The sequence below is a fragment of the Scyliorhinus canicula genome, chromosome 15 (assembly GCF_902713615.1).
Source record: "Scyliorhinus canicula chromosome 15, sScyCan1.1, whole genome shotgun sequence".
Classification (NCBI taxonomy): Eukaryota; Metazoa; Chordata; class Chondrichthyes; order Carcharhiniformes; family Scyliorhinidae; genus Scyliorhinus; species Scyliorhinus canicula.
In genome coordinates, this window is record NC_052160.1 from 28260409 (window position 1) to 28287633 (window position 27225).

A 27225-nucleotide genomic window follows, 5' to 3' on the forward strand; every position below is an offset into this window, starting at 1 on the left:
GATCAATAGCTTTTACACTTTCCTTGCCTACCTTACCTGTAATGTGCTGGTGAAAAAATCATGGTAAAACATTGGCCAATCCTGCCTCCCGATATCCACAATTACTTTACACAATTTGTTGCGAATGAAATATGGCATCGTCTTGTGGTGTGCCAACAGAAGCTTGGGTAGACAGCTTCGAATCTCCATTTTGTCTTGAGACTGGACTCCCAGCCACATCTTATTGATCAGGTTCTGGTGGGCAGAAGCAGTCAAGTTTTTTTTCATGAAGTTAATACAAACAACTAACCTTGAACAAAATACAGGTTTAAATTAGAGGTAAAAGAATCTATGACCTGGCATAAAAAGCAGCAATTTCTAACTGCAGTACTAGCTAGCTCGTGTCATTTACCTCTAACCCCTGCCCAATTTATGGTGTCAGGACCCTTTGCTCACACTAGTTTAACATTAGTTTTGTAAAATGTCATGGCACAGTTATGCAATGTTGATTGGGCTGGAGATATCAACAGCTACTTTTTACAACCTATACGCCACCTTGCACTGGGAGGAAACTACCACCATGTTCCGGAGGTTAAACGGGCAACACGGTGGCGCAGTGGTTAGCACTGCTGCCTTCAACGCTGAGGACCTGGGTTCAAATCCCGACCCTGGGTCAGTCTGTGTGGAGTTTGCATTCACCCCACGACTGCTTGGGTTTCACCCCCACAACCCAAAGATGTGCAGGGTAGGTGCACTGGCCATGCTAAATTGCCCCTTAACTGGAAAAAAATAATTGGGTACTCTAAAAAAAAATTTTTTTTAAAAGAGATTAAGAGTCTATCTCCACACCACCGTCAGCCTCACTTTACAGTTCAGCCCACAAATTTTATGTGGTGTTACTGGACTTAGTTAGAAACCAGCCAAACCATCACTGTCCTGAACATGACTAAAATTGGAACTTCAAGCCCAAATCACTGTTAGGAAAACAAAAGTAGCTTTAAGAGATTTATATTTGTAATGCTAAACATTAGAAATAAGGTATAGTTTTAGGTGGGTTTAATGTTTCTGTGCCTGGAAAGGCAGAGAAACAAATTCATGCTGGGAAAAGGTTTTGATGTGTGTGGAGGCTGATTTCAGTTCAAACTAGAATTCTATTGTGATAGAGCACAATACAGCATGAAGAGTAAATGTAGTTGTTTAGCAACGAGAGGCCCTTAGAAGGAAAGAAAAAAAACTTTCCTTGGTTCTTTAGTTTTAGCTGGAAGCTACAACAATTTGTAAATAGACAGTCAGAGAGGAAACAACTCCCGCAGCTCTGCTGTAAGAAAAAACATACAATGGAGTAATGGTTACCGAAAGATTAGTTAGAGAAATGAGAAGTTTCCAGGAGGTCTGAGGTTAAGGGTACGAGAACACCGGACTGATCAGTAAAGACAGGCAAAGCTCAGAGAAAGACTCAAGACCCCAGAAAGACATCTTAAGTCATTTTCAGGTTTGAGGATTTTACTACAGCCTGTGCAATGTGAACTGAAATTTTGATGGAAATTGGTGGCTGGACCTCAAAAGGTGCAAAAGTAGACACAGCAAAGAAATCCCAAAAAGGGTTGGTGTAAAACCTGGAGTGGATGCACGAGTGTGTTTTGGAAAACGTGGGAGTGGGTTTCAAAATGCAAACCGCGGCATGGCGGCGCATTGGTTAGCAATGCTACCTGAGGCGCTGGTGCGATCCCGGCCCTGGAATGCTGTTTGTGTGGAGTTTGCATATTCTCCCCATGTCTGACTAGGTTTCACCCCCACAAACCAAAGATGCACAGGGTAGGTGAATTAGCCACACAAAATAGCCCTTAATTGGAAAAAATAATTGGGTACTCTAAATTTATTTTTAAAAGTATTTATTAAAAAAAAGAAAATCATCTGGGGGGATTCCAAGGAAGAAATCCACAGACACTAATGTTGTTTCAGAGCAGAGTGTGAATTTGACCACAGCTAAAAAAAGGACTGTCAATGAAGCCATTTTGGCTTCAAATATACTTTGTCACCCATAATAATCTTAAAAAGCTATGCGTATTTGTTAAGCTAAAGGAGGGTCAAAGGATTACAGCATTCTAATCCATTTTTCATGTTTAATATTTTCTTGTTGTTAAAACTAATTAGCAGTCCTGTGATTCTGATCCCTCACTTTGTTGGTTTTTTTTTTAAGTAAAAGTTAGTCTCTTGAGCCATTCTGGAATCTTCTTGTAAGTTATATCACTAACTGGGATCGTAACATCACACCATTATTCAGTGACCCCCATGTTTGAACATTCTGCTTTAGAAAACAGGAAACAGTGGGGCCAATGCAACCTTCCACAAGGCCTGTCACACGCCTTTCATTCAATATCTCTGACTCACCTCAAACACTGTCAAGCTGTACATCATGACATACTCATTACGAGTGTTGGATAAGAAGTAAATACAATGTTGCCATGCCCCAATCTGCTGTGCAAAGTTATTTAACAGCTCCTCTGTGGAATAAAGAATATTCAATGAGGCAAGCTGCCAAGAGAAACCAGCCAATGCCCCATAAATTAAATACACATCCCAATCACAATATACATATGGTTCTAAGGCCCGATTAACTGTTAAAAAGTGATTCAAATAGGAACACCCATGGTACTTTAAATAAAAGGTAGAATCTTTTAAAAGTTCAGATGAAAATGGTGCAGAGTTATAAAGATATACAAAGATGCATGCATACCAGCATACAAATTAGGAGCGGTAGGCCACTCAAGCCTACTCATTCAATAATATCATGGCTGATCTGATTGCAATGTCAACTCTACTCCTGCCTACCCAGATAACCTTTCACCTCCTTGCATATCAAGAATCTACCTAGCTCTGCCTTGAAAATAATCAAAGACTCCATCACCTTTTGAAGGAGCGTTCCAAAGACACTAAACTCTCAGGAAAAAAATGCCCATCTTTGTCTGAAATGGGCGAGACCTTTATTTTTGAACAATGGCCGCTAGTTCTCCCACAAGAGGAACATCCGTTCCATATCCACCTTGCCAAAACTCCTCAGGATTTGGTATGTTTCAATCAAATTGTCTTACTCTTCTAAACTCCAGTGAATACAACCTAGCATGTCCACCCTTACTTTGTAGGAGAACCCACCCATTCCAGGTATTAGTCGAGTACATCCACTCTGAACTGCTTCCGGCATATTTACATCCTTCCTCAATTTAGGAAACTACACAGCACTCCAAATGTGGTCTCACCAATGTCCTGTATAACTGAAGCATAACCGTCCTACTTTTGTATTCAATTATTAAATGCGATAATAATCTTTATTCGTGTCACAAGTAGACTGCAACAAAGTTACTGTGAAAATCCCCCAGTTGCCACATTATGGCACCTGGTCGGGTTCACCGAGGAAGAATGCAGAATGTCCAATTCACCCAACAGCACGTCTTTCGGGACTTGTGGGAGGAAGCCGGAGCACCCGGAGGAAACCCACGCAGACACTGGGAGACCGTGGAGACTCCATACAGACAGTGACCCAAGTTGGGAATCGAACCCAAGTCCCTGGGGCTATGAAGCAGCAGTGCTAACCACTGTGCTACCATGCCGCTCATTTTTCCCAATTTCCCTCGCAATAAATTATAACATTCTATTAGCTTTCCTAATTGCTTATTGTACCTGCATTTTAACCTTTTGTGGTTCATGCACTGGGATACCCAGATCCTTCTGCACCTCCATGCTCTGCAGTCTCTCACCATTTAGATAACATGCTTCTTTTTTTATTCTTTCTGCCAAAAATGAACAATTTTACATTTTCCCACATTACATCCCATTTGCCAGATCTTTTCCCACTCACTGAGCAGATCTAGGTTCATTCATACCTTCCATGTGTCTTCTTCACAAATTACTTTCCTACCTATCTTTGTGTCACCAACAAATTTAGCAACCATACCATTGGTCCTCTCATCCAAATCAGGCACCAGCACAGATTCCTGTAGCACACCACTTTTTACATCTTGCTGACCAGAAAGTGGTCCATTTATGCCTACACTCTATTTCCTGTTAGCTAACCAATCTTCTCTCCATGCCAATATCTTACCACCTACACCATGAACTTTTATGTTCTACAATAACATTTGATGTGGCACCTTATCAAATGCCTTCTGGACTTCGGGTGGCAGACATGGGAGTAAGTGGTCACACATTTGGCAGCTCCTGCTCAAGGTGGATTTTGTTGGTCCGTCCCCATCCGTATGGGGGGGGGGGGGGTCTGGTGCGCTACAGGTTAAGACGGCAGAAGGCAAGGGGGCAGCGCTGCCCTCCCAATGGCCGACTGAGCAACTGGTGGAGTTTTAAATAATAAGTTCCAGCAGCAGAGGAAGGAGGCCTTGAAAGTCCTGGCTCAGATGGGGGAGCCGCTCAGAGCAGCGATTGAAAATGGCGCAGAGGTTGAAGGCTCAGGGCCTGGCAATTCAGAAAGTGGAGGAGACGGTGAGGGAGGAGTGAATGGCCTTGCTGGCAACGGAGCTGGGGATGGTGGTGGACAACCAGAAGAGGCGGAGAGAAAAGTTGGAGGACCTGAAGAATCACTCCAGCCAACATAACTTCAGGATAGTCGGGATGCCCGAGTGCATCGAGGGAGCGGATGCCACCAAGTATGTGGCAAGGATGTTGGAGCAGTTGATGGGGGAGGGGGCTTTTGATTGGCCCCTCGAGGTGGATCAGGCGACAGGGTACAGAGGAGGCCGCAGGTGGGGTCGGTTGCACAGTTTCTTGAAGGAGGAAACATTTTTTGCAGTAGGCGAGGCAGACCAGGAGGTGCAGCTGTGGATCTACCAGGACCTGGGTGTGGAGTCAGCGAAGAGGAGAGCCGGGTTCAACCAGTAAAAGGCTGCCCTCTTCAAGAAATGAGTGAAGTTTGGGGTTCTGTACCCTGCCCGCTTTCGGGTGTCAGAAGCAGGAGCTATATTGTGACTTACCGAAGGAAGCGATGGACTTTATGAGAGACTATGGACTGAGAGGAGCGTGAGGACACTGAACTTTGGAGAGGACTTTTGCGTTTATGGTAGAATGTCTGGGGTAGGTAGTTCGGGGTGGGTTTTGATGCGAGAGTGGCGATGGTGAGTGTGCCTTTTGTTTTTCTTTGTTTGTTGTTGGTGGTGGTGGTGGGGGAGGGAGGTTTAGAGGCCTTGGGCGTGGGCCACCAGGCTAGCTGGTTGGGCTAACAGAAGTGGTCAAGGGTCGTCAGGGGGGGGGGGGAATTGGTTCTTTGTTTGGGGATGGGGTTGCTGCCATGGGTGTGGTTGGAAAGGGAGAGATGGCGATGCACATCCAAGGGCGTGCCTGGCGGGGTATGTGATGCTGGCCGGCCCAAGAAGGGATATAGCTTTTGTTTAAAATTTTTTTAGAGTATCCAATTCATTTTTTCCAATTAAGGGGCAATTTACCGTGGCCAATCCACCAAACCTGCACATCTTTGGGGTGTGGGGGTGAAACCCACGCAAACACAGGGAGAATGTGCAAACTCCACACAGACAGTGACCAAAAGCCGGGATCGAACCTGGGACCTCAGCGCCGTGAGGCAGCAATGCTAACTACTGTGCCACCGTGCTGCCCAAGAAGGAATATAGCTGAGTGGCAGGGAGGGTGAAACGTGCGATGGTTGATTGGGCCGGTTAAACGGTTGTGCATATTCACGTATCCGAGGAGTCTGAAGGTGGACGTGGTGTTTTTACAGGAGAAATACTTGAAGTTGGAAGATCAGACAAGGCTGAGGAGGGGGATGGGTGGAACAGGTGTTCCACTCAGGGCAGGGGAGGAGGAGGAGGAGGAGATGGTCCCGTGGAGGTTTGAGAGGCTGAGGGCGGGGGAGTTTTCATACATCCTCTTGTGCATGGATGTATTCCCGGATTGATTTTTCCGGAATGGTCACGGTGCCGCTGGTGGGCGTGGCCACCTCAGGGTTTTCAGCTATCATGGGCTCTGACAACATGCCGCATTGGGTGGATTTGCGGGTGGTTCAGAGGAGGCCCAATGGTCACAGTGGAGGTTAGATGTGGGGCTATTGGCAGATGAGCGAGTGTGTGTGTGTGTGTGTGTGTGTGAGTGTGTGAGTGTGTGAGTGTGTGAGTGTGTGAGTGTGTGAGTGTGTGAGTGTGTGAGTGTGTGAGTGTGTGAGTGTGTGAGTGTGTGAGTGTGTGAGTGTGTGAGTGTGTGAGTGTGTGAGTGTGTGAGTGTGTGAGTGTGTGAGTGTGTGAGTGTGTGAGTGTGAGAGTGTGAGAGTGTGAGAGTGTGTGAGTGTGTGAGTGTGTGAGTGTGTGAGTGTGAGAGAGAGAGAGAGAGAGAGTGGGTGAGGGCTGCCTTTCAGGGCTATGATCACGGTCATAGGATGTATGATTCAAGCGAATGATACAGGGGAGGCCTCTGCCGCCACGTTGTGGAACGGGATAAGGGAGAGGCTGGTGTTGCCGAATTTGATAAATTATTATTGGGCTGTAAACACTGTGATGGTGAGGAAATGGGTCGTGGATGAGAGATCAGTTTGGGGACAGGTGGAGGTGACATTGCATAGGAGGTCATGCTTGAGGGCTTTGTTGTTGGTACTTCTGCCATTCTCGCCTGTCAGGTATTCTGTAGCCCAGTGGTGGTATTGGTTTTGGGGGTGTGGGAACAGTGTAGGCAACACTTGAGGTTAGAGGGTATGTCATTGTGGCTTCTGTCAGAGGACAAAATAGGGATAGAGAGGATATTGCATATTTACAAGGAACTGATGGAGAGGGAGGGTGCACTGGTGGAGGATATTGGGGCTGATATGTTGGATAGCCTGGAGACAGATTTTGTTATGTTGGTGGGACTCGGAGCCACCGGAGGCAGGGGTGTGGGTTAGCAACCTGCAACCTGGCAGAATTCTTGCAGTTTGAGAAGATCAAGTTTGCTCTGTGGGAGTCTGTAGAAGGGTTCATTGATTTCTTCAAGGACGGATTGAGGAGTCAGCAGGGAGGATTGAGGGGTTAGCAGGGGGGGGGGGGGGGGGGGGGAAGGGAGTTAAAATGGGGAAAGCAGGACGAGGAAGGGGGGGCTGGAGGGTTGGGGTCGTTTGTTGGGTTGATGTGATGTTCTTCTGATGCTTTTTGGATCTTCTTTTAATATTTTGCATATTTACATTTTCATTGAAAAGCCTTGAATAAGAACATATTTTTTTAAATGCCTCTGGAAATCAAGTACAGTCATCTACTGGTTCCCCTTTACCCACAGCAGATAGATTTCCCTCTCACAAAACCATGTTGACTCTGCCTGATTACATAAAATTTATCGAAGTGCCCTGGTATAACGTCATTAATAATAGTGACCAGCGTTTTCCCTATGATAGATGTTATGCTAACTGGCCTGCAGTTTCCTGCTTTCGTTCTCCCTCCCTTTTTGATGAAGGAATTACATTTCCTATTTTGAATAAAGGAGTTACATTTGCTGTTAACAGACAAAGACAGTCTTAAGTAAAAAGAGAAATAGTGGAGTGCAGTTGCTGTAGATTATAAAGGCATTTACATGTGTGAGCACTGATGGATATTAACATTGCCTCCATTCCAAGGATAATATAGGGGGAATCATTACAGACAGGCTCTAAACCTTTGGTCTCCAATATGACAGGCTCTGGGAGAAGCAGGTGAGCATCTCAAAAATAATTTCCGGATCTCTTTTCAATATAGCCAGCTGGTAAACATCACAACAAAATCAAATACTAAGAGCTACAATTCCCAGCATATGAAGTTCTTAATCTCAAGTGGCCAGGAGAGGTGCAGCAACAGACAGGAGAGACTTCAAGTCAGGTGGAGGGGATAAAAATAGAATAATTCTCACATGTCTCCACATAGCACAGAACGAGTGTCAAATCAGCAGAGCTCCACAGCAACATAGAAACTCATTCCGAGAAATGTGATGAGGAGTTGGAGCAACAGCTAACTCCAGTCACTTACCAATCTCCCTTTTTCGCTCATTTGTGGTGCAACTGTGGAAGAACTCAGTCATAAGACTCTCCAATGCACGCAGAGAGGCCTCTTCAGATGCCTGTGAAAACAGTATGGCTGCATTAGAATCACAATGCCTGCAGTGCAAAAGGAGGCCATTCAACCCATCGAGTCTGCACCGACCCTTAACATTATTCCTATAACCCCTTAATCTAACCTACACATTGCTGGACACTAAGAGGCATGGCCAACTCACCTAACCTGCACATCTGTGGACTATGGGAGGAAACTGCAGCGCCCAGAGGAAACCCATGTAGACATGGGTAGAATGTGCAAACTTCACACAGTTACCCGAAGCCACAATTGAACCTGGGTCCCTGGGGCTCTGAGGCAGCAGTGCTAACTACTGAGTTACCGTGCCGTCCTTGAAATTAATATAGGTTGAGATAGGTTTGGAGGACTTACCAATATACTGCACATTATTAAACGGGTTCTCAAAAAATGTTTGTGCACAATTCCAAGACTGAGCAGAAGAGAATGGGGAGATAAAATCAGAAAGATGAGATACGGTAACACTAAACTTGGGTTTAAATCCGACAGATGCAAGGAGTTCAGTTTTTGGAATCATTCCTCTATCCTCTGGAATTTAGACCGAAGGAAATGCAAGATTTCTGCCAGAATTGCAATCCATCTGCATTTATTGTTTACTAACCAATAAGCCGGTCTGAAATCTGGCAGCTAAAGGGAAATCAGGGTTTCCATTTTCCACTGTGTACACAGGGGTGACTCTGTAGACAGGATCAATGATTTCAGCCTGAGTAGTCTACAGCAGCAAGAAACTCCAGACCAGCATTGTCAAACTCGGGGGCGGACCCGCGGGCAGGTGTTGGAAGTGTCGCGGAGCCGTCTGTCGCGGTGCTCCCGATCGCGCAAATCTGCACACAACAGTCGGCTGTTAATAACACCGGCTGCAAGCGGCCTTCAAAATGGCCGCGAACATGTAAAAAAAATACGGCCGCACTGCGCATGCGTGCCCAATCATCAGCCCACATGCGCAAAACTATGCACGCCTATGATCGGGCACGCATGCACAGTGCGGCCGCTTTTTTTTTTAACGGTCGCAGTTTTTTGTTTTAGAAGTTCTGGGGGGTTTTATGAATTTATTTTATTCATTTAATTTTTATTTTTTTTCATTTATTGTATCATTTCATTTTTATTTTACAAGTTCGGGGGGGGGGGGTTTATTTGATAAAGTTTTACAGGAAAAAAATGCCGAACTTTGGACAGGTGGAGACTCCATACTTTCCGACACCGGAAGGCTTCACCTTCATCCAACAGGTTCCATTAGAGGAGCCTGTACGAGGGTCAAAAGGGACCCAAAACCATTTCCTCCATTTTTGTCAGCAGCAAACAAGGCAAGAGAACATGGCGGGTCACACAGGCGTGGGTCGCGAAGGTCGGCCAGGTTATAACCCCATTTTTCCCATTCTTTTCAATCCTGTTGGGTCCCGAAAGTTGGCCGATTGGATCCCCAGAAAAAAAGTTTGAAGAACACTGCTCCAGACTGCACATGCAGATGATGCAATTTCCTGAGCTTTAGGTTTGGCCCTCAATTGATCCCACCTCGTATCACCATTGTTTTCTGTGCTAACTTGGTTCTCAACAGCTAATGTGTAGCTTTCAAATAGTATTAAAATCACATTGCCAAAGATAAAATACATCCATTAAATATTCTTGCAGTTTAGACACTAGTTAATTTTAAAATATATATTTTGTGGTATATGGGTGCCACTGGCAAGGCCAACATCTGTTGAAATAACATTTTAAAAATAACGTTATGGGAACTGCATAGTGTAATGAATGGAAAATTGTAAACAGAAGATACTTGTATCTTGTGGGGAGGAATATTTGTAAATTTGTTCTAGAAACCATCTTGTTTTATCACAATGAACACAATTTGAAGGAATAATCCTTGAAAACAGAACAAGAGGGGGGCGGGGAGTGTAGTGATGAGAAGTGAGTCAGGCAGGGAGGAGGAATGAAAAGTAACATCAAAGAATTCACATCAAACTGTGGTAACTGAATTACATCACAAGAGAGGAATTCATGCAGAATTGTCTAAACAGCATTAACAATTACCAAATGGAGAGGCTTCTCTGGAATTATTACAAGTCTTATAACATTGCATTACATCACAATAATGGAATGCATAACAGTTCAACAGAAAAACAGCTTTATATGAGATTAAAGGCCTTTTTTGGAGGTTTGATATCCAGTTTCCTTTTTCACAAGCTACCATTAAAAGGTGAGTTGAGTTTCCTCTCCTTGCTATGTTGCTTCACAGTATGAAAGCAGGTTCACTGCAAACAGGGGCAGTTTTCAAACCAGCCTAAATAGTGTGGACCCCCAGCACAGCCCTCAGAAAAGCATTCATTGCATATCAGACTGTTTCAAATCACTTAACTATGGTAAAAGCAACCCAAAACAAATTCAGCCTATTTTTGTACTGCTGTTACATAATTTACCACCCACCTACCCCACCACTCACCCCACCAATATACAAAGAGAGGCAAAGCCCCACAGCACCAGATTTGGCTAAATTACAGACTCAGTGTCAGGCAATGTTTCAATTAATAAAAACAAGCATGTATGAAATATTTTTAGAGCTCTACTCATGTTGGTTATGGCAGTTTTTACGGATGGTCAGATTAAGGGAGGTTAGCAAGGCAGTTAACCTGGGAGCAATAACATGGTTAGTAGAGATGGATGTTGAAGTTAGCGAGGTTGAGAAGTTGCTCAATGCAGAAGCCAAGGGAGGAAAGAAGTGAAGATATCTCACTGAGAAAATGTTTATGATGCACAGGTGGCCAATAGAAAATAAGGATTTTAAATGAGAGATGACGGGTGGAAAAAGGTTGTGTCACTTGCATTGGTGGTTCAGTGGTAGTATTCTCGCCTGCCACGCGCGGGACCCAGGTTCGATTCCAGCCAATGTAAGGCCAGTCTTTAATTGCAGGGGCAACACAGTGGCTGGCACTGCTGTCTCAGCGCCAGAGACCCAAGTTCAATTCCAGCTTTGGGTGACTGTTGTAATTGAAAATTTGGAAAGATGTGTAATTTGAAATATGGAAGTCTGGTAATCCCTGGTCTGAGAGAAACATGAGAGGATACAGGGAAAGATCCAACAAAGGGTTAACAGCAGCTGCAAAGAGTAGGATTATAAAATGCAGATTTATTCTCCCAAACAGGCATAGCAAACAAACAGGATTTTTGTATGAAGCTAAAAACAATGTCTCACACCTTCATCAAAATTAACCATTTTAGTAAGCATCTGGAAAAGCATGGATGAGGGTTTCAGTTGAGTTAGGTGATAAATGTAAATCTTTCAAGTTATAACCAAGTGGATTTGTAGCACTACGCTAAAAGCAATTGAAGTAAAATCAGCAGATAGAAAAGAATGACTAGGGGGCAAGTATTTAAGTGTGAAATTCTGCTAACACCAGGTAAACTAAAGAAAACTGGAGACAACCTGTCTACAAGAACACAAATTAGACCCAAATCAAAATCAAAATTATGATCTGGGAACACAATTCGATAATAAAACTATAGAAATGACAGGAACCAAAATTCACACCCCCTTGAAATCAAAGCATTTTGAACGTCACAAAGGATACAATGTAATCAGATCTATGGGCTGAGGCCATGCCCAAAATGAATACTTAGTTGTGTTAGAAAAATTCAGATTAAGGGTACCTTTTACAATCCAAGTGAAATAAAAGTTACTTTACAATAAAGTCATAAAAACTTAATAACTGTTTGAAAAATATACAAACCCTGAGAAAGGCGCAGAGAGAAAGAGAGAAGCAGAGAAGGAATCAGAGTCAGCTTACAGTCAGCTCGGTCATGGGAAAGGGACAGAGCAAAGCAGCCGAGCTAAAACAGCTAATACATCTAAGGAAGACCAGAATTTAAAGAGGAGGCAGAGTCAGCTCAGAGACAGCCAGCTCTCACAGCTCGGTACATGGGAAAGACAGGACATAGCAACCGATCTAACCAGCAAATACATCTAAAGACGACCAGATTTTAAAAAGAAGATTGATTGTCAAGTTGGCCCTGAAGGTCCTTTCAACCAACCAGAAGGATCCAAAGCAAAATCTTTTTACTTTTCTGTAAAGACAGTGATTGCATCTTTTAAAAGAAAAAATATAATAATAAAAGAACTTAAAAGTTTTAACCTGAAACAGTGGTTATTCCAAAGTCTACTTGACTTACTTAGCAATGCGGGACCCAGGATCGATGCTACTACGTGGTAAGTAGATGAAATCTTCTGTGAAGGTATGGGTTATACCGGTGGATATCTTGAAAATATAGTTTGACCTAAATAGCACCCACCGAAGCCTGCATAGAGAGTCAGGGAGTGAGAATCCCTGTTCACCATTTAGAATGTCGGCCCTTTTTGGTATAGGGGGAATTCTAAGAATAGTGGTGAATTTTCAACAACACTGTGTGGAGTTTGCACTTTCTCCCCCTGTCTGTGTGGGTTTCCTCCAGGTGCTCCGGTTTCCACCAAGAGTCCAACGAAGTGTAGGTTAGGTGGAATGGCCATGATAAAATTGCCCCTTGGTGTGGGGTTACGGAGATAGGGCTTAGGCAGGATGCTCTTTCAGAGGGTTGGTGCAGACTTGATTGGCCAAATGGCCTCTTTCTGTACTGTAGAGATTCAACGATTCCATGTTAAAGATGTAATGGTTTACTGGGGTGAAGATGAAGCTATGAGGAAGGCACAAGACCAATTAAGAGATAAAAACCATCATACAATAATTTTTTTTTTAAAGAAGGAAGAGAGGGAGCATGGTTAAGTGGTTTTGAAAGTGTTCCGAAGACCAAGTGTGTAGACTGGAACATACATCTGGAGAAGATAGCTGATATTAAGTGGGGTAAGACTAAAGAAAAGATTTGCAACACACAAATGAAGTAGTCACACATGCAGGCTGGGAAACCAGCAAGGCCAGGTGTGTGATGGGTGGAGCTACATAGTTCTGGACCAACTACCACTTTTGAAAGGAGGAAGGCAGGCTAGAAAGGAGAGCACTCTGAGCTCACTGCTGTTTATTTACATACGTAAAGATTGCCTCAAGCCACTTCCGGTGGTGACATGCAAGAAGTCACATTAGGCATCTCCTACCAGGGTGCTTGTTTTTCTGATCCTTTTAGCCTGGTTCCCGGGGGTTTTTGGTGGACAATCTCTTCCTATAAGTAAGTAGAGGGGACCTAGAGAAGAAGCATGTCAGAAAAGATCGTAAAGCAGAGGCCTGTGGCTGGAAATCCTTCAACTGACTCGCAGGCTTCGCGTAGAGCCTCAGCAGGGAAGATGGCGGCGGCGGGTGAGGCAGTCGAGGGTGCCCCGATTCCGGCAGATATGTTACTGGAGGTCCTGGCCATCGAGTTCGAAAAACAATTTGCGAAACATCGAGAGGCAATGCAGGATGATGCTTGACATTCTGCGCAAGTCGACTGAGGCAGCGCTGGGACCCGTTTGTGAAAAATTGAAGGACTTTGGAGTCTGTAAAAGAACATGGCGAGGTATTGAAAGCAGTGGAGGAGGCTTTGTCGAGGCCCAGCAACCAAATCTTGTTGGAGGCCGAGACCTCGGTGGTAGCGGAAATAAACAGGAATCTGAGGGTAAAGGTACAAGTCCCGGAGAATCTCGGAACAAAACCTTAAGGTCCTTGGGGTGCCACAGGGTGCGGAGGGCCTGAATCCAACTGCGTACTGGTCACAGATGTTCTGCAAGATGGTGGGGTAGGGGGGTACTGGTTTCCCCTCCAGAATTGGATAGGACCCATCGAACACTCCGGCAGAAGTCTCGGGCGAATGAGCCACCATGAGCGGTGATAGCCAGATTCCACAGCTTCCAGGAGGAGTGGGTCCCGAAGTGGGCCAAGGAAAATCATGATCGGAGATGGGAAGGAAGCCATGTTAGAATATATTGGGATCTTGGTGCGAAGCTGGTAAAGAAGCGGGAGGCCTTTAGTAAGGTCAAAACAGCATTATACAATGGAGTGAGGTTTTGAGTGGTGTACCCCACAAGGCTGTGTGTTACCTTTGGTCAAAGGACCATTACTTCGATATTTCGGAGGAGGCAAAAGCATTTGTTATAGAGCATGGACAGGCTTCAAGTTAAACAGACTCGGTGGGAACTTGTTATGGTTGTTTATGGGAAGGAGCTTTGGGGTATTTTGTATGTAATTGTTTTTTCATTGTTTATTTTTGAGTTGGGATGGAGTTTTTTGTACAAGTTGTACGGTGGGAGATGGGAGGATAACTGCTTTGTGGGATATTGTTTAAGGCAATATTTTTCTTATATTTCGAAATACATGGCTCCCAGTGATCAGACCAAGTTTTTAAACTTGGACTTTTGCGGGTAGGTAGGTCGGTGGGATTAGTTACTGTATATACCCCGAAGTGGGATGACGTAGCATTTTTAAAAATAAATTTAGAGTACCTAATTATTTTTTTCCAATTAAGGGCCAATTTAGCGTGGCCAATCCACCTATCCTACACGTCTTTTGGGTTGTGGGGGTGACCCACGCAAACACAGGGAGAATGTGTAAACTCCACACGGACGGTGACCCGGGGCCAGGACTGAACCTGGGACCGTGAGGCAGCAGTGCTAACCACTGCACCACCGTACCGACCTGGCATAGAATTTATTAGGAAGTTGGTGGCTTCCATTCCGGATTTGGATACACATCCTGATCTTTGAGGGGGATTTAAATGGTGTGCTAGATCTGAAGATGGACTGTTCTGGGCCAAAATTGTTGCCGCTCTCGGGGGTAGAGAAGACGCTGTTTAGCGTTCCTGGAATAGGTGTGGGCAGATCTGTGGAGGTTTGTGCAATCAGGGGGTAAGGAATTCTCGTTCTTCTCCCCAGTTCTTAAGGTATATTCAATGATTATCCTTTTTTTCTGTTAGGTGAGAAGGCGGAATACTCGAACATTGTCGTCTCGGATCATGCCCCTCATCTGGTAGATTTGGGTCTGGAAGCGGGCCCCATTCCGCACCTATCGTGTAGTTTAGATGTAGGATGTTTTGGGAATTTTGGGTTTTGCCGGCTCATGTCTCAGGCCATTGGTGCGTATGTGGAATTCAATAAGAATGATTCGGTCTCGCCCTCCGCACTTTGGGAAGCCTTGAAGGTGGTGATTAGAGGAAAGATTATATCGTACAAGGCGCGTATGGAGTAGAAGAAAAGGGCGGAATGGCCGAGGTTGTTCAATGATATCTAGGAGGTGGACTACAGGTACTCAGGCGATCTTACCTCGGAGTTCTTGGTGAGCAGGAAAAAAGCTGCAGACACAGTTTGATCCATTGTCTACAAAGGTGGTGAGACAGTTGCAGCAGACGAGAGAGGTCTTTTATAAGTAAGGGGAAAAGGCCAGCCATCTGTTAGCTCATTAGCTGAGGATGCAGGCAGCCTCCCAGGAGATTATTCAGGTTAGGATTTCGAGTGGGAGTTAACGAGGCATTTGAGACTTAAGAATCTTTACAAATCGGGGGAGGGGGGGTGGACATAGAACATAGAACGATACAGCGCAGTACAGGCCCTTCGGCCCACGATGTTGCACTGATATGGGAAGTCAAAAACTAAAGGCCATCTAACCTACACTATGCCATTATCATCCATATGACATGTCAACTTATTTTGGGCGGATTGGAATTTCCGGTGGTAGGGGATGAGAGACGGGAAGAGTTGGAGGCCCTGTTAGGTCCTGATGGGTTTCCAGTCGAATTTTATAAGAAGCTTGCAGATCAGTTGCTTCCATTGTTTGCAGACATGTTTAACAACTCTTGTCCTGGGGATTCTTGCCTGTTACACTCTCGCAGGCCGCCATTTCACTACTGTTGAAAAAGGATAAGGACTCAATGGATTGTGGGTCATATCTGCCTATATCACTGCTAAATGTGGATGTCAAAGTATTGGCAGTAAGGTTGGAGCCCTGTTTCCCCGAGGTGATCATGGAGGATCAGACAGGCTTTGTCAAGGGGTGGCAATTGTCAGCCAATATGCAGAGGCCCATAGTCGCCACATTCCAGCGCCTGTTCGGGGAGGCTGGAACGGGATTGAGCCCGTGCTGCTGGACTTGTTCTGCATTACAAGCCAGCTATCTTAGCCCACTGTGCTAAACCAGTCCCTATTTGTGTTAGCGATTGTGCGTTAGTCATAAGTGTTGAGGGCTTTGGTAAGTTGAAGCGGATATGGTGGGGAGGGTTGGAGCACAGGGTTTCCCTATATACTGATGATCTGCTTTATGTTACAGACCCGGTCCACACTATGGGTGATATAATGGAGCTATTGAGGAGCTTTGGTTCATTTTTGGGCTACAAGTTAAATCTGGAAAAGAGTAATGTTTTCCACTTAACCCCCCGGGGAGGGAAGCCAATTTGGAGTGTTGCCTTTTCGTTTGGTCAGCTCTAGCTTCAGATATTTGGGAGACTGGGTAACAAATGATTGGGCCCAGTTGCACAAATTTAATTTCCCAAGTCTGGTGGGCAAGGTTAAGTCCAATCTGCATAAATGGAACAACCTTCCTTTGTCCCTGGTGGGCAGAGTCCAATCTATCAAAATGAATATTCTTCCGAGGTTTTTATTTCAATGTCTTCCTATTTTTCTCCCTTAAGCTTTTTTAGAGAGGGTCAATCGCCTCATCTTTTATATGGTCGAGCAAGACTCCAAGGATTCGTAGAGTGGTTCTTCAAAGGGATACACAGTCAGGGGGCCAAGCATTGCCAAATTTGCTTTATTATTATTGGACGGTCAATGCCGAGAAGGTGCTGCGGTGGTGCAGTGACCCAGATTCCATATGGGGCAGGTGGAAGGGCAGCATGGTGGCAGAGTGGTTAGCACTGCTATTTCACAGGGCCAAGAAACCGGGTTCGATCCCAGTCCCGAGTCACTGTCCATGTGGAGTTTGCACATACCCCTGTGTCTGCATGGGTCTCACCCCGACAAACCCAATGATGTGCCGGTAGGTAGGTAGATTGGCCATGCTGAAATGGCCCCTTAATTGGAAAAAAAAAATTGGGTACTCTAAATTTGCTTTAAAATGCGACAGAGAGAGACACGGTCATGAAGGGGGTCTAGCCTGGGTGCTTGTGTGACAGCCTTGCTTCCATTTTTCTCCAGCTAGGTACTCCTCGAACCTGGTGGTCGTGTCAACTTCAAGGCTATGGGGACAATTCAGGCAGCATTTTAAGCTTGGAGCTGTGTCGAGGCTGGACACTATCTGTGCCAATCATTTATTTGAGCTGCCAAGATTGGATGCGACGTTAGGGGTGTGGGAGGGAAGGGGCTGGAGAGATTGAGAGATCTATTTAGAGGGACAGCTTGCCAGTTTGTAGGAACTGATGGTGAAGTTTGAGCTTGGGGGCGGGCACAAATTTGTTCAGGTACCTCCAAACAAAGAATTTTTTTGCAGATGGCCTTCCCAACTGCGAGGCACCGCAAGCATCTTTACTCAATCGATCATAGAATTTAACAGTGCAGAAGGAGGCCATTGGGCCTGCACCGACCCTTGGAAAGAGCACCCCACTAAAGCCCACACTTCCAACCTATCCCTGTAACCCCACCCAACCTTTCTGGACACCAAGGGCAATTTAGCATAGCCAATCCATCTAACCTGCCCATCTTTGGGCACCCGGAGGAAACCCACGCAGACACGGGCAGAACATGCAGACTCCACACAGACAATGACCCAAGCCGCGAATCGAACCTGGGCTGTGAAGCAACTGTGCTAACCACTATGCTACCGTGCTGCTTAAAGGATACTTTCGCTGGCGAGCACGTCTGGTATTTATGGACAAATTGTGTCGGTGAACTCTGGCTTGACGGATGGAGCCAAGCAAAGTGGGATAGGGAGCTGGGGCCAGGTACAAGAATCGCATGGGTTTTTTTCTTCAACACCATGTTGCCGTTCTGAATCTTGAGCTGGAATTTTTGGGGTGTTGCACTCACCAGGGCTTCAGACGGGAGTGAAGACAGATGCCCTTGCCTCGCTGTTTGCCCAGAGGAGAGTTCTGCTGGGGTGGAGATCCTCTTCTCCACCCAGCGCCTCGGAATGGTTGGGGCACCTAATGGGATTCTTGCACCTGGAGCAAGTCAAGTACACCGTTAAGGGGTGGGTTGAAGGGTCCGACCGGAGTTCACAACCATTTATTACCTACTTTAATGAACTAATCACAGTCAGTTTCTGGGGGTTATGGAAGAGCGATCTCGGATTGTTTTGTTTGCATAGTTGGTTGTAGTTTTATTATCTTGGTGGATGGATGGCATCATTATTATCTGGGTTTTGTCTGTCATCGACTAAGAGAAACCTGGGTTTTGATGCAAACTGTATTGTAAAAATGGAAACGCTTTAATAAAAATATTTTCAAAAAAAGACAGACTTTGCTTGGAAACTTGGTACATGCAACATATGGTCTCAGATCGGGATTGGATAGGCTCTGTTCTTAAAGTACAGAGCACTCTGCTAGTGCAGAATCTTCAAAGAGGTGACTCTTCCACAGTGTCATACATGTCTCCTCCCACCCTTCAAATAACAAATGATGAGGCAAAATACCAGAAGTAACTTATCATAATGATGTAAAATCAAGTACAACAAAATAATTAGTAATAACAAACGAGAGACAAAGTAACAAAGTAGCAGAATATAAAAGCGGCAAGGGGGTTGCTATTTTCACAATCTCGGTCTTTGGGATTTTATGCAAACAGAAATCTCGTGCAAGATATTGTAAAGAATGTTCCCAACAAATGCTGAACTTTTAGTTCCACATAATCTGTGGATTATGGAGGTATTTTTTTTGTTACAAAAACATACTGCATTCGTTAAATATCTGAAAGAACATTACAAACATGTTTAACTGGCCATTACAGAAATGCAATACTATTTATGTAGCACTTGGGAGGTGCTTCAATAGTCAAAAAAAAATTATAGACATTTCAAAATGGTCATTACAAAATGTGCAATGGTTTTTAGGTTGTCTACATAGATCTGGAGATGCTTCAATACAATTGTGATACATGTAATATTCACCATATACATTCAATGCAAGTCATACAGCCCAAGGGGGTTCTATATATAATTCCCCTCCCGTGTTCCAGAAGTTGATTGATTACCCAGTTTCCTTTCTTCACCACATTGATAGCGGATATTTTAAATAGTTACATTTCCTTCACTTCCCACCACCTTTCAATTTTGCTGTCACCACTCTCTCCTCAAACCATTGAACCCCACCCTTGCAAACCACCCACTAACAAGCTCCATTTCCTCTCCAATGATTTGCTGCCTTCACAATCCCTGATGTATTCATATCCCACAGAAAACAGTTGGTTTAAAATATCAAATCGGAAAGCATGTTTCATCCTTCATCCTCCTTCCTGAACATCCCCTTCTCAAGGTGTTTATTTTTGTTGGGCATGTTAGAATGCTCCAAGGGCAGGAAAGCCAACAGATTACTTTTGGCGTGTAGATGTTGTTCTGCAGGAAAATGCCCGCAGCACTTTTCACATTGCAAAGTCCAACTAACAGAACTTGAGCGAACAACCAGAAAATGGTTTTGGAGTTTGTTGAAGCAGGAAAAGTAGGACAGAACATAAAAGGTGAGGGCCAGGCTAATACTTGGCTGATTCGACCAGAACAGCAGGCACATGGTAAACACCAGCAGCTACAATTTTCCCTCCAAATTGCACATAATCCAGACTTCGGCTATATCATTGTTTCTTCACATCCACTGGTTCAAAATCCTGGAACTTACTCCCTATTAATATGATTCAAGAAGGCAGCTTCACTACACCTTCTCAACTACTTTTGGGGATTGGTAATAAATGCTGGTCTTGCTAGAATGCACATATTTGGAGAATGAATAAAAACAAAAGTTCTTCACTTATGCCTGTACTGTCATTTCATAACTTTGGATATTAAAGGGTGTTTATGCGAATCTGAAACGTCCGAAGGGAATACATGTTGCCCTGTAATCTCCAAATCCATTAAGTCTGTGAAACGTAATTTTACATGCAGATATTAAATGCTATAAAGTATATACTTTAAAAGCTTTTGTTTTAGTATAGATAAGGTAATGAAACTGCCCCATTAGGAAGTGCAAGAGGCATACTAAGTTTGTAAATCTACAGAGCTATAGGCAAAACTCCAGACAGGGATTGAAGGTGCTGCAAATCTGCTCCCAGCATTTTGCTGTTTACAAGTTGTTGTGCAATACTGCAGAAGATAGCCCATTTACGCCCTGGATTCAAGGAAATTTCACAGGCCAAGACAAATTATAGTTACGTAAAAACGTATTCAAGCAGTGGCAGAAGTGCTTACATGCATCAAACACAAAATAACAGATTTTATTAACAATGGTCCTCTCTTCCTCCTAAAATCCATCTAAAACACATTAACTGCAAATTCAGAATGACAATGGTTGAGTGATGAACTATTTATTTAAATTTTACAACCAGAACCACATGTTAGCCACAGAAGATTTACAATCTGGCTCAATCACATATCCAGGATTAAGGATGAAATGGCCAACCAGAATAGCATCCGCCTGTGTGAAGCTGGCATGAAAAACAAAACTCTGCAGCGTTAAAAATGGCAATCCTCTTACGGTCATAGCCATTCTGCTTCATTACAAAATGAAGTAGAATTGGCAAAACTTTATCATAAGCATTTCTTCGTTCAAATACGGTCAAGATACACTTCAGGGCTGTAAATTCTGCTTTTGAAATTGATAGCCAAGTCTCAAAAGCACTGCGCGGCTGAACCAGAGTTGTTTTGAATTTGGGTTAAGAGAGAATTTGTCTTGCAGCATTACTGGATCGGGAACTTATGAAGCCAGCGAGTGTTTTTTTGCTACGTTTTACTAACTTGGCACTTCCTTCAACATCAATTTACAAAGAAAGTACATTCCACAGAATGATGATCTTCAGTCCAGCTTGGATTGTAATGACAGTGAAACAGTGATAAATTCTCGACAAAAACAACTGAGACCAACAAAAAAAGCAGCTAGCTCGATCACATTCTGCATCATAATATACTGCTGCTCATACAGAAACGTCGAGGGATGCCAGCCAATGTCACTAGGTTACGAGTTGCAAATTATAGTTCATGCACAACACTATCCATTAACGCTTGGCATTAATCATAGTTCTTATGAGAGAATGAGGCTCCAGAGTGGTCATGGGGTCATAACGCACAGGAGACCATTCGTTCCAGAGTCCATGCCGCTGGCTCTTGATGAGAGAAATCCAGTTAATCCCATTCATTTGTTCTATTCCCGAAGCCCTGAAAGTTTATTTCCTCAAGTGTCTGTCTAATTTCCTTCTGAATTCATTTGGTCGTCTCAACATCCATCACTCCCAGAGTCAGTGAGCTCCAGATAATTAAAGTTGCATTAAAGTTCTTCCTCACATTATCTGCATCTCTTACCCAAAACCTTAAATCTGTGTCCCCCTAGCCTTTGTACCATCAGCTAATGGAATAACTTTCTGCTGTCTACCTTATTTAAGCTTACAATCTTTGACATCTCTATCAAATCTCCCCTCAATCTTCTGTACTCCAAGGAGAATAACCCCAGCTTCTCCAACCTAACCCGATAGCTCAAATCCCCCAACTCTGGAACCATTTGATAAATCTCCTCTGCACCCTCTCAAGGATCCTCACTTCCTTCATAAAGTGTGGTGACCAGAGCTGGACACAATACTCAAGGGTTTAAGAGCTTATTAAGGTAAGCATGCTTCCATAACTTCTCCGCTTCAGTATTCAATCCTTCTATTTATGAAGCCCCAGATCACATGATTTGCTTACGACTCCCTCAATATATCCCGCCACCAAGATCGATTCACGCGAACCCCCAGATTCTTGTCTCTGCACAGTTATTGTGCCATTAAGTCTATTTTGTCTCTCCCTATCCCTTCTGCCAAAATGCATCACCACACACCTCTCTGTATTAAATTCTATGTGCCACTTGTCTTCCCATTCTGCTAGCCAATCTATGCATAGCTACAATCAATTGGTATCACCCTCACTGTTGCATCTTCAAGTTGTGCATCACAAAATGTTATTCCATATTCAGTACCCAAGTAACAATCAAAAGAGCAGTGGTCCAAGCATTAAACATTGGGGTACTCCACGATCTACAATCCTCCAATATGAAAGAACCAACCATTTACCACAACTTGTTTTTTTACTGTCCTTAAGCCAATATTTTATCAACGTTGACAGTGACTCTTATGTATTATTAAAATCCATAGACAATACTAACATTCTATCTTTTCTCTTACTTCCAAAAATTCAAGCATGATCTAGCTTTTACAAACCTGTGCTGGCTACCCTTCATCGACTCAAACCTCCTCCTACCTCCCCACATCCAGGGAAGACTGAATTATAATGGCAATTCCATCTGCTATTTCAACTCACTTCCTTTAGCAACCTTGGGTGAAAGTAATCTGGACAAGGCAACTTATCCACCAGAAGCATAGCCAACCTTTCCAGTGCCTGTCAATGTTCACCCCACTCAGAACCGTCGACAATCTCTACCTCTACTAACATTTTGTCAGCATCTTCTTCCTTAGTAAATACAGAGACATGCACTCATTAAGTATTCTGGCCTTCTTTTGGACCTTTTCCTGCGACCTACCCGACTTGATTTGAAAAATTGAAGACAGAGGCAATTGTGTACTGAATTCCCACATCAGTGCATGGAGAGGAGGACTAGGAGTGCTCGTAAAGGCAGAAACAGAAGGACAGAGAAGGCTTGGGCTGAAGCTGCACCGGGAGGAAACATGGTGGAGTACCGGACCCAGCGGTCAACAGAGCAGTTGACGCAAGTTAACCAGGAGGCTTCGCCAAGCAGAAGCAGGACTGCTTGGACCCAACCCGATGAAAGAGGCAATTTTGCGGCTGGAACTTAGATTGGATGCCCAAGATCGGGCGATCCAGAAAGTAGAGACGGCGCTGGTTGACCAGGAGGAACATCAAACAGCGGCGGAGTTGGAGGTGGGGATGTTGAGAGACCAGCAGAAAAGGCTTCTGGAGAAGGCGGAGGAGGATCTAGAGAACAGGTCTCGCCGGCAGAGATTGAGAATCGTGGTCTCCCAGAAGGGTCCGAAGGAGCGGACACTGGAGCATACATCGCGGACATGTTCGAGAAGCTGCTGGGAATGGGGCATTCCCCCAACCCTTGGGAGGTGGACATGGCTCACAGAGCGCTCACGAGGAAGCCCCCCCCCCCCCCCCCCCCGGAGGGCAATGGTGGTGAGATTTCACAGGTATCTGGATAAGGAGCATGTTTTACAGTGGGCCAAGTAGACACAGAGCTGTAAATGGGACAACAGTATCCTGCGGATCTATCAAGTTCCGAGTGCGGAGGTGTCCAGGGGAAGAGCGGGGTTAAACCAGATCAGCTCGACCCTTTTCAAGAAAAAGGTGAAGTTCGGGCTGTTGTATCTGGCCTGCCTCTGGGTCACATACGAGGAGCAACATTTCTATTTCGAGTCGCCTGAGGAAGCGCTGGACTTCGCCAAAAGGAAAGGACTGGTGTCGGACTGCGAACTTTGAATTTTGCTGTAACTTAAATGTTTTTTCAAAAAAAGTTTCTTGTTTTTTCGGACGTTATTTGTAATGTCTGCTGTATTGATCTGGGGCCGGTTGCAGAGCTGAGTGAGGTTAAAGTTTGCATTTGCACTATTGGGGGATGGAAGTGTGTTTGTTCAGATGCTGGATCTTTTGCTTGATCTTTTTTTTGTGTGTTCAACTTGAGGTTTTGTTTCTCTGTCGGACAATTAATTGTGTTGGGATTGAGCGGGGGGGGGGGGGGGGAGGAGACAATAGGCGGGAGAATGTCTGGCGCCGGGGCGAGGGCCACCAAGCTAGCTGGGCGGGCTAGGTTACGGAAGCGTAGTGGGGGGTGAGCAGATGTTAGGCTTATCAAAAGGATTGATTTATTTTGTGCAGTTACTGGGGGGGGGGGGAGATGTTCTGATGAAGAGGGAGGGACTCTACTGAGGGACAGAGAGGAGGTCGGGGTCGAAGGCTGCCTGGAGGCGTGGGGCACGGGCTGGGACTGGCCCAAGAGAGGGGATGGCTGTTCGGTGAAGGGGTTGGGGGGGGCAACGAGCCTCCCAACTAGACTGATCAGCTGGAATGTAAGAGGGCTCAATGGGCCGGTCAAGAGGGCACGCGTGTTCGTGCATTTGAGAGGACTGAAGGCGGACGTGATAATGCTGCAGGAGTAACCTTAGAGTAACTGACCAGATTACATTAAGGAAAGGTTGGGTCGGACAGGTTTTTCACTCAGGACTGGACTCGAAGACCAGAGGGATCGCGATCCTGATCAACAAGCGAGTAGTGTTTGAGGCGGGAAGAATAGTTTTGGATGGGGGACATTATGATCTGTGGGAAATTGGAGGGGGTGCAGGTGGTACTAGCAAATGTATATGCGTCAAACTGGGTCAATGTGGAGTTTATAAAGAAGATGCTGGGGAAGATACCGGACCTGGATTCGCATAAGCTGGTCACGGGAGGGGACCTCAACACAGTTACTGCCCCTGGTTTAGACCGGTCAAGCTCAAAAACGGGCAGGGTGCCAGCAATGCCGAAGGAGTTAAAAGGATTCATGGAGCAGATTGGGGGGGGGGGGGTGTCTGTGTGTGTGTACCCATGGAGATTTGGGCAGCCAAGAGTGATGGAGTTCTCCTTCTACTCACAGGTGCATTGAGTTGACCTACACGTTAATAAAGACAGTAGTCAACACCCACACTGGAGGTTAGACGTGGGACTTTTAGCAGATGAGGAGGTATGCGGGCGGTTGAGGAAATGTATTCAGAATTACCTGGAGGTCAATGACACGGGGGATCACGGCGCTGAGGTCCCAGGTTCGATCCCGGCTCTGGGTCACTGTCCGTGTGGAGTTTGCACGTTCTCCCCGTGTCTGCGTGGGTTTCGCCCCCACAACCCAAAAATGTGCAGAGTAGGTGGATTGGCCACGCTAAATTGCCCCTTAATTGGAAAAAATAATTGGGTAATCTAAATTTAAAAAAAAAAAAAAAAAATGACACGGGGGAAATCTCGGCAGTGTTTGTCTGGGAGGCATTGAACGCAGTGGTTAGAGGGGAGCTGATCTCGCTACGAGCCCACAGGGAGAAGGTAGACAGGGCAGAGACAGACCGGCTGGTAAAGGAGATACTATAGGTCGGCAGGAGGTATGGGGAGACCCCAGAGGCAGGGCTTCTAAGGCAGGCATTGTCAAACTCAGGGGTGGGTCGCGGAGCCATCGGTCACAGCGCTCCCATTCGCGCAAATCTGCGCGCAACAGCCGGCTGTTAATAATGCCGGCTGCAAGCGGCCTTCAGAACAGCCACAAACGGCCGCACTGTGCATGCGTGCCAAATCATCGGCGCGCATGCGCAAAGCTATGCACATTTTGATGATCGGGCACGCATGTGCAGTGCGGCCGCTTTTTTTTTTAAAAACAGTTGCAGCTTTTTGTTTTACAAGTTCAGGGAGGTTTTATTCATTTATTTTATTCATTTACTTTTTTTTACAAGTTCGGGGGGTGGGGGGGGCAGATGGAGACTCCATACTTTCCGATACTGGAAGGCTTCACCTTCATCCAACAGGTTCCATTGGAGGAGCGTGTACAAGGGCCAAAGGGACCCAAAACCATTTCCTCCATTTTTGTCAGCAGCAAACAAGGCAAGAGAAAATGGTGGGTCGCGAAGGTCGGCCGGTTTGTAAAAATGGGTCCCCGGAGAAAATGTTTGAAGAACACTGTTCTAAGGGAACGGCGGAGGCTACAGGCGGAGTTCGGCTTGTTAACCACGTACGGGTAGTAGAGCAGCCGAGAAAGGCAATGGGGGGGGGGGGGGGGGGGGGGCACAGCGGCCTAGAAAGAGGGGGGCAGCCAGGGAGATAGGGAAAGTAAAGGATGGAGACAGGATCCTGGTGGGAGACTCACCAGGGGCGAATAAGGCGTTTAAGGAGTTTTATAGTAGGCTGTCCAAGTCGGAATCCCCACCTGGGCCAGAGGATGAGGCACTTCCTGGAAGGGCTGAATTTCCCGAAGGTGAACGGGGAGCTGTAGAAGGGCTGGGGGCCCGGATCGGGATCGAGAGATAGTGGAGGGGCTGAAGATCACGCAGTCAGGTAAACCCCTGGGACCGGATGGGTACCCAGTGGAGTTCTATAAAAGTTCTCTGGGATATTTTGGTCTCTTTACCCGAGAAAGGACGTACTGGCGCTGGAGGGTGTGCAGAAGAGATTCACTAGGTTAATCCCAGACCTGAAGGGATTGAATTACGAGGAATTATGAGTAGACTGGGACTGTTGAAGGATGCGGGGGGATCTGAGAAACATATAAAATTATGAAGGGAATACATAGGATAGATGTGGGTAGGTTCTTTCCAGTGGCAGGTGAAAGCAGAACTCAGGGGCATAGCCTCAAAATAAAGGGAAGTAGATTTAGGACCGAGCTTAGGAGGAACATCTTCACCCAAAGGGTTGTGAATCTATGGAATTCTTTGCCCAGTGAAGCAGTTGAGGCTCCTTCATTAAATGTTTTTAAGATAAAGATCGATAGTTGTTTTGAAGAATAAAGGGATGGGTTATGGTGTTCGGGCTAGAAAGTGGAGCCGAGTCCACAAAAGATCAGCCATGATCTCATTGAACGGCGGAGCAGGCTCGAGGGACCAGATGGCCGACTCCTGCTCCTAGTTCTTATGTTCTTATATTGGGGCCGCTGTTGATGAGGACATTCAATGAGGCAACGGAGAGAGGGGTGCTTCCCCCGACGATGTCACAGGCCACAATCTCGCTGATCCTGAAGCGGGACAAGAACCCGGAGCTGTGTGGGTCCTACAGGCCGATATCCCTATTGAATGAGGACACCAAACTGCTGGCCAAAATTTTGTCCTCTGGGACTGAAGACTGTGTTCTGGACGTGATTGGGGTGGACCCGACGGGGTTCGTTAAGGGAAGGCAGTTGGTGTCCAATGTAAGACGGTTGTTAACTGCAATCATGATGATCCCCAGAAGGTAGAGAGGTGGAGGTAGTGGTCGCAATGGACGCAGAGAAGGCTTTTGATCGAGTAGAATGGGAATATTTGTGGGAGGTACGGGGACGGTTTGGTTTTGGGCGGGGCTTTATTGACTGGGTCGGGTTGCTGTATCAGGCTCCTGTGGCGAGCGTACGGACGAATAGGACAACATCGGACTATTTTAGGCTC

The 27225-nt window shown here is 45.4% G+C and overlaps 1 protein-coding gene across 1 annotated transcript in view; it reads right to left on the reverse strand.

Annotated features, from left to right (window-relative positions):
- xpo6 (exportin 6) overlaps nucleotides 1-27225 on the reverse strand; it is a 136860-nt gene that overhangs the window by 80625 nt on the left and 29010 nt on the right. Inside the window, 3 exon segments of the mRNA XM_038820897.1 lie at nucleotides 37-234; nucleotides 2371-2483; nucleotides 7953-8043. Of these exon segments, the coding sequence (XP_038676825.1) occupies nucleotides 37-234; nucleotides 2371-2483; nucleotides 7953-8043 (402 nt within the window).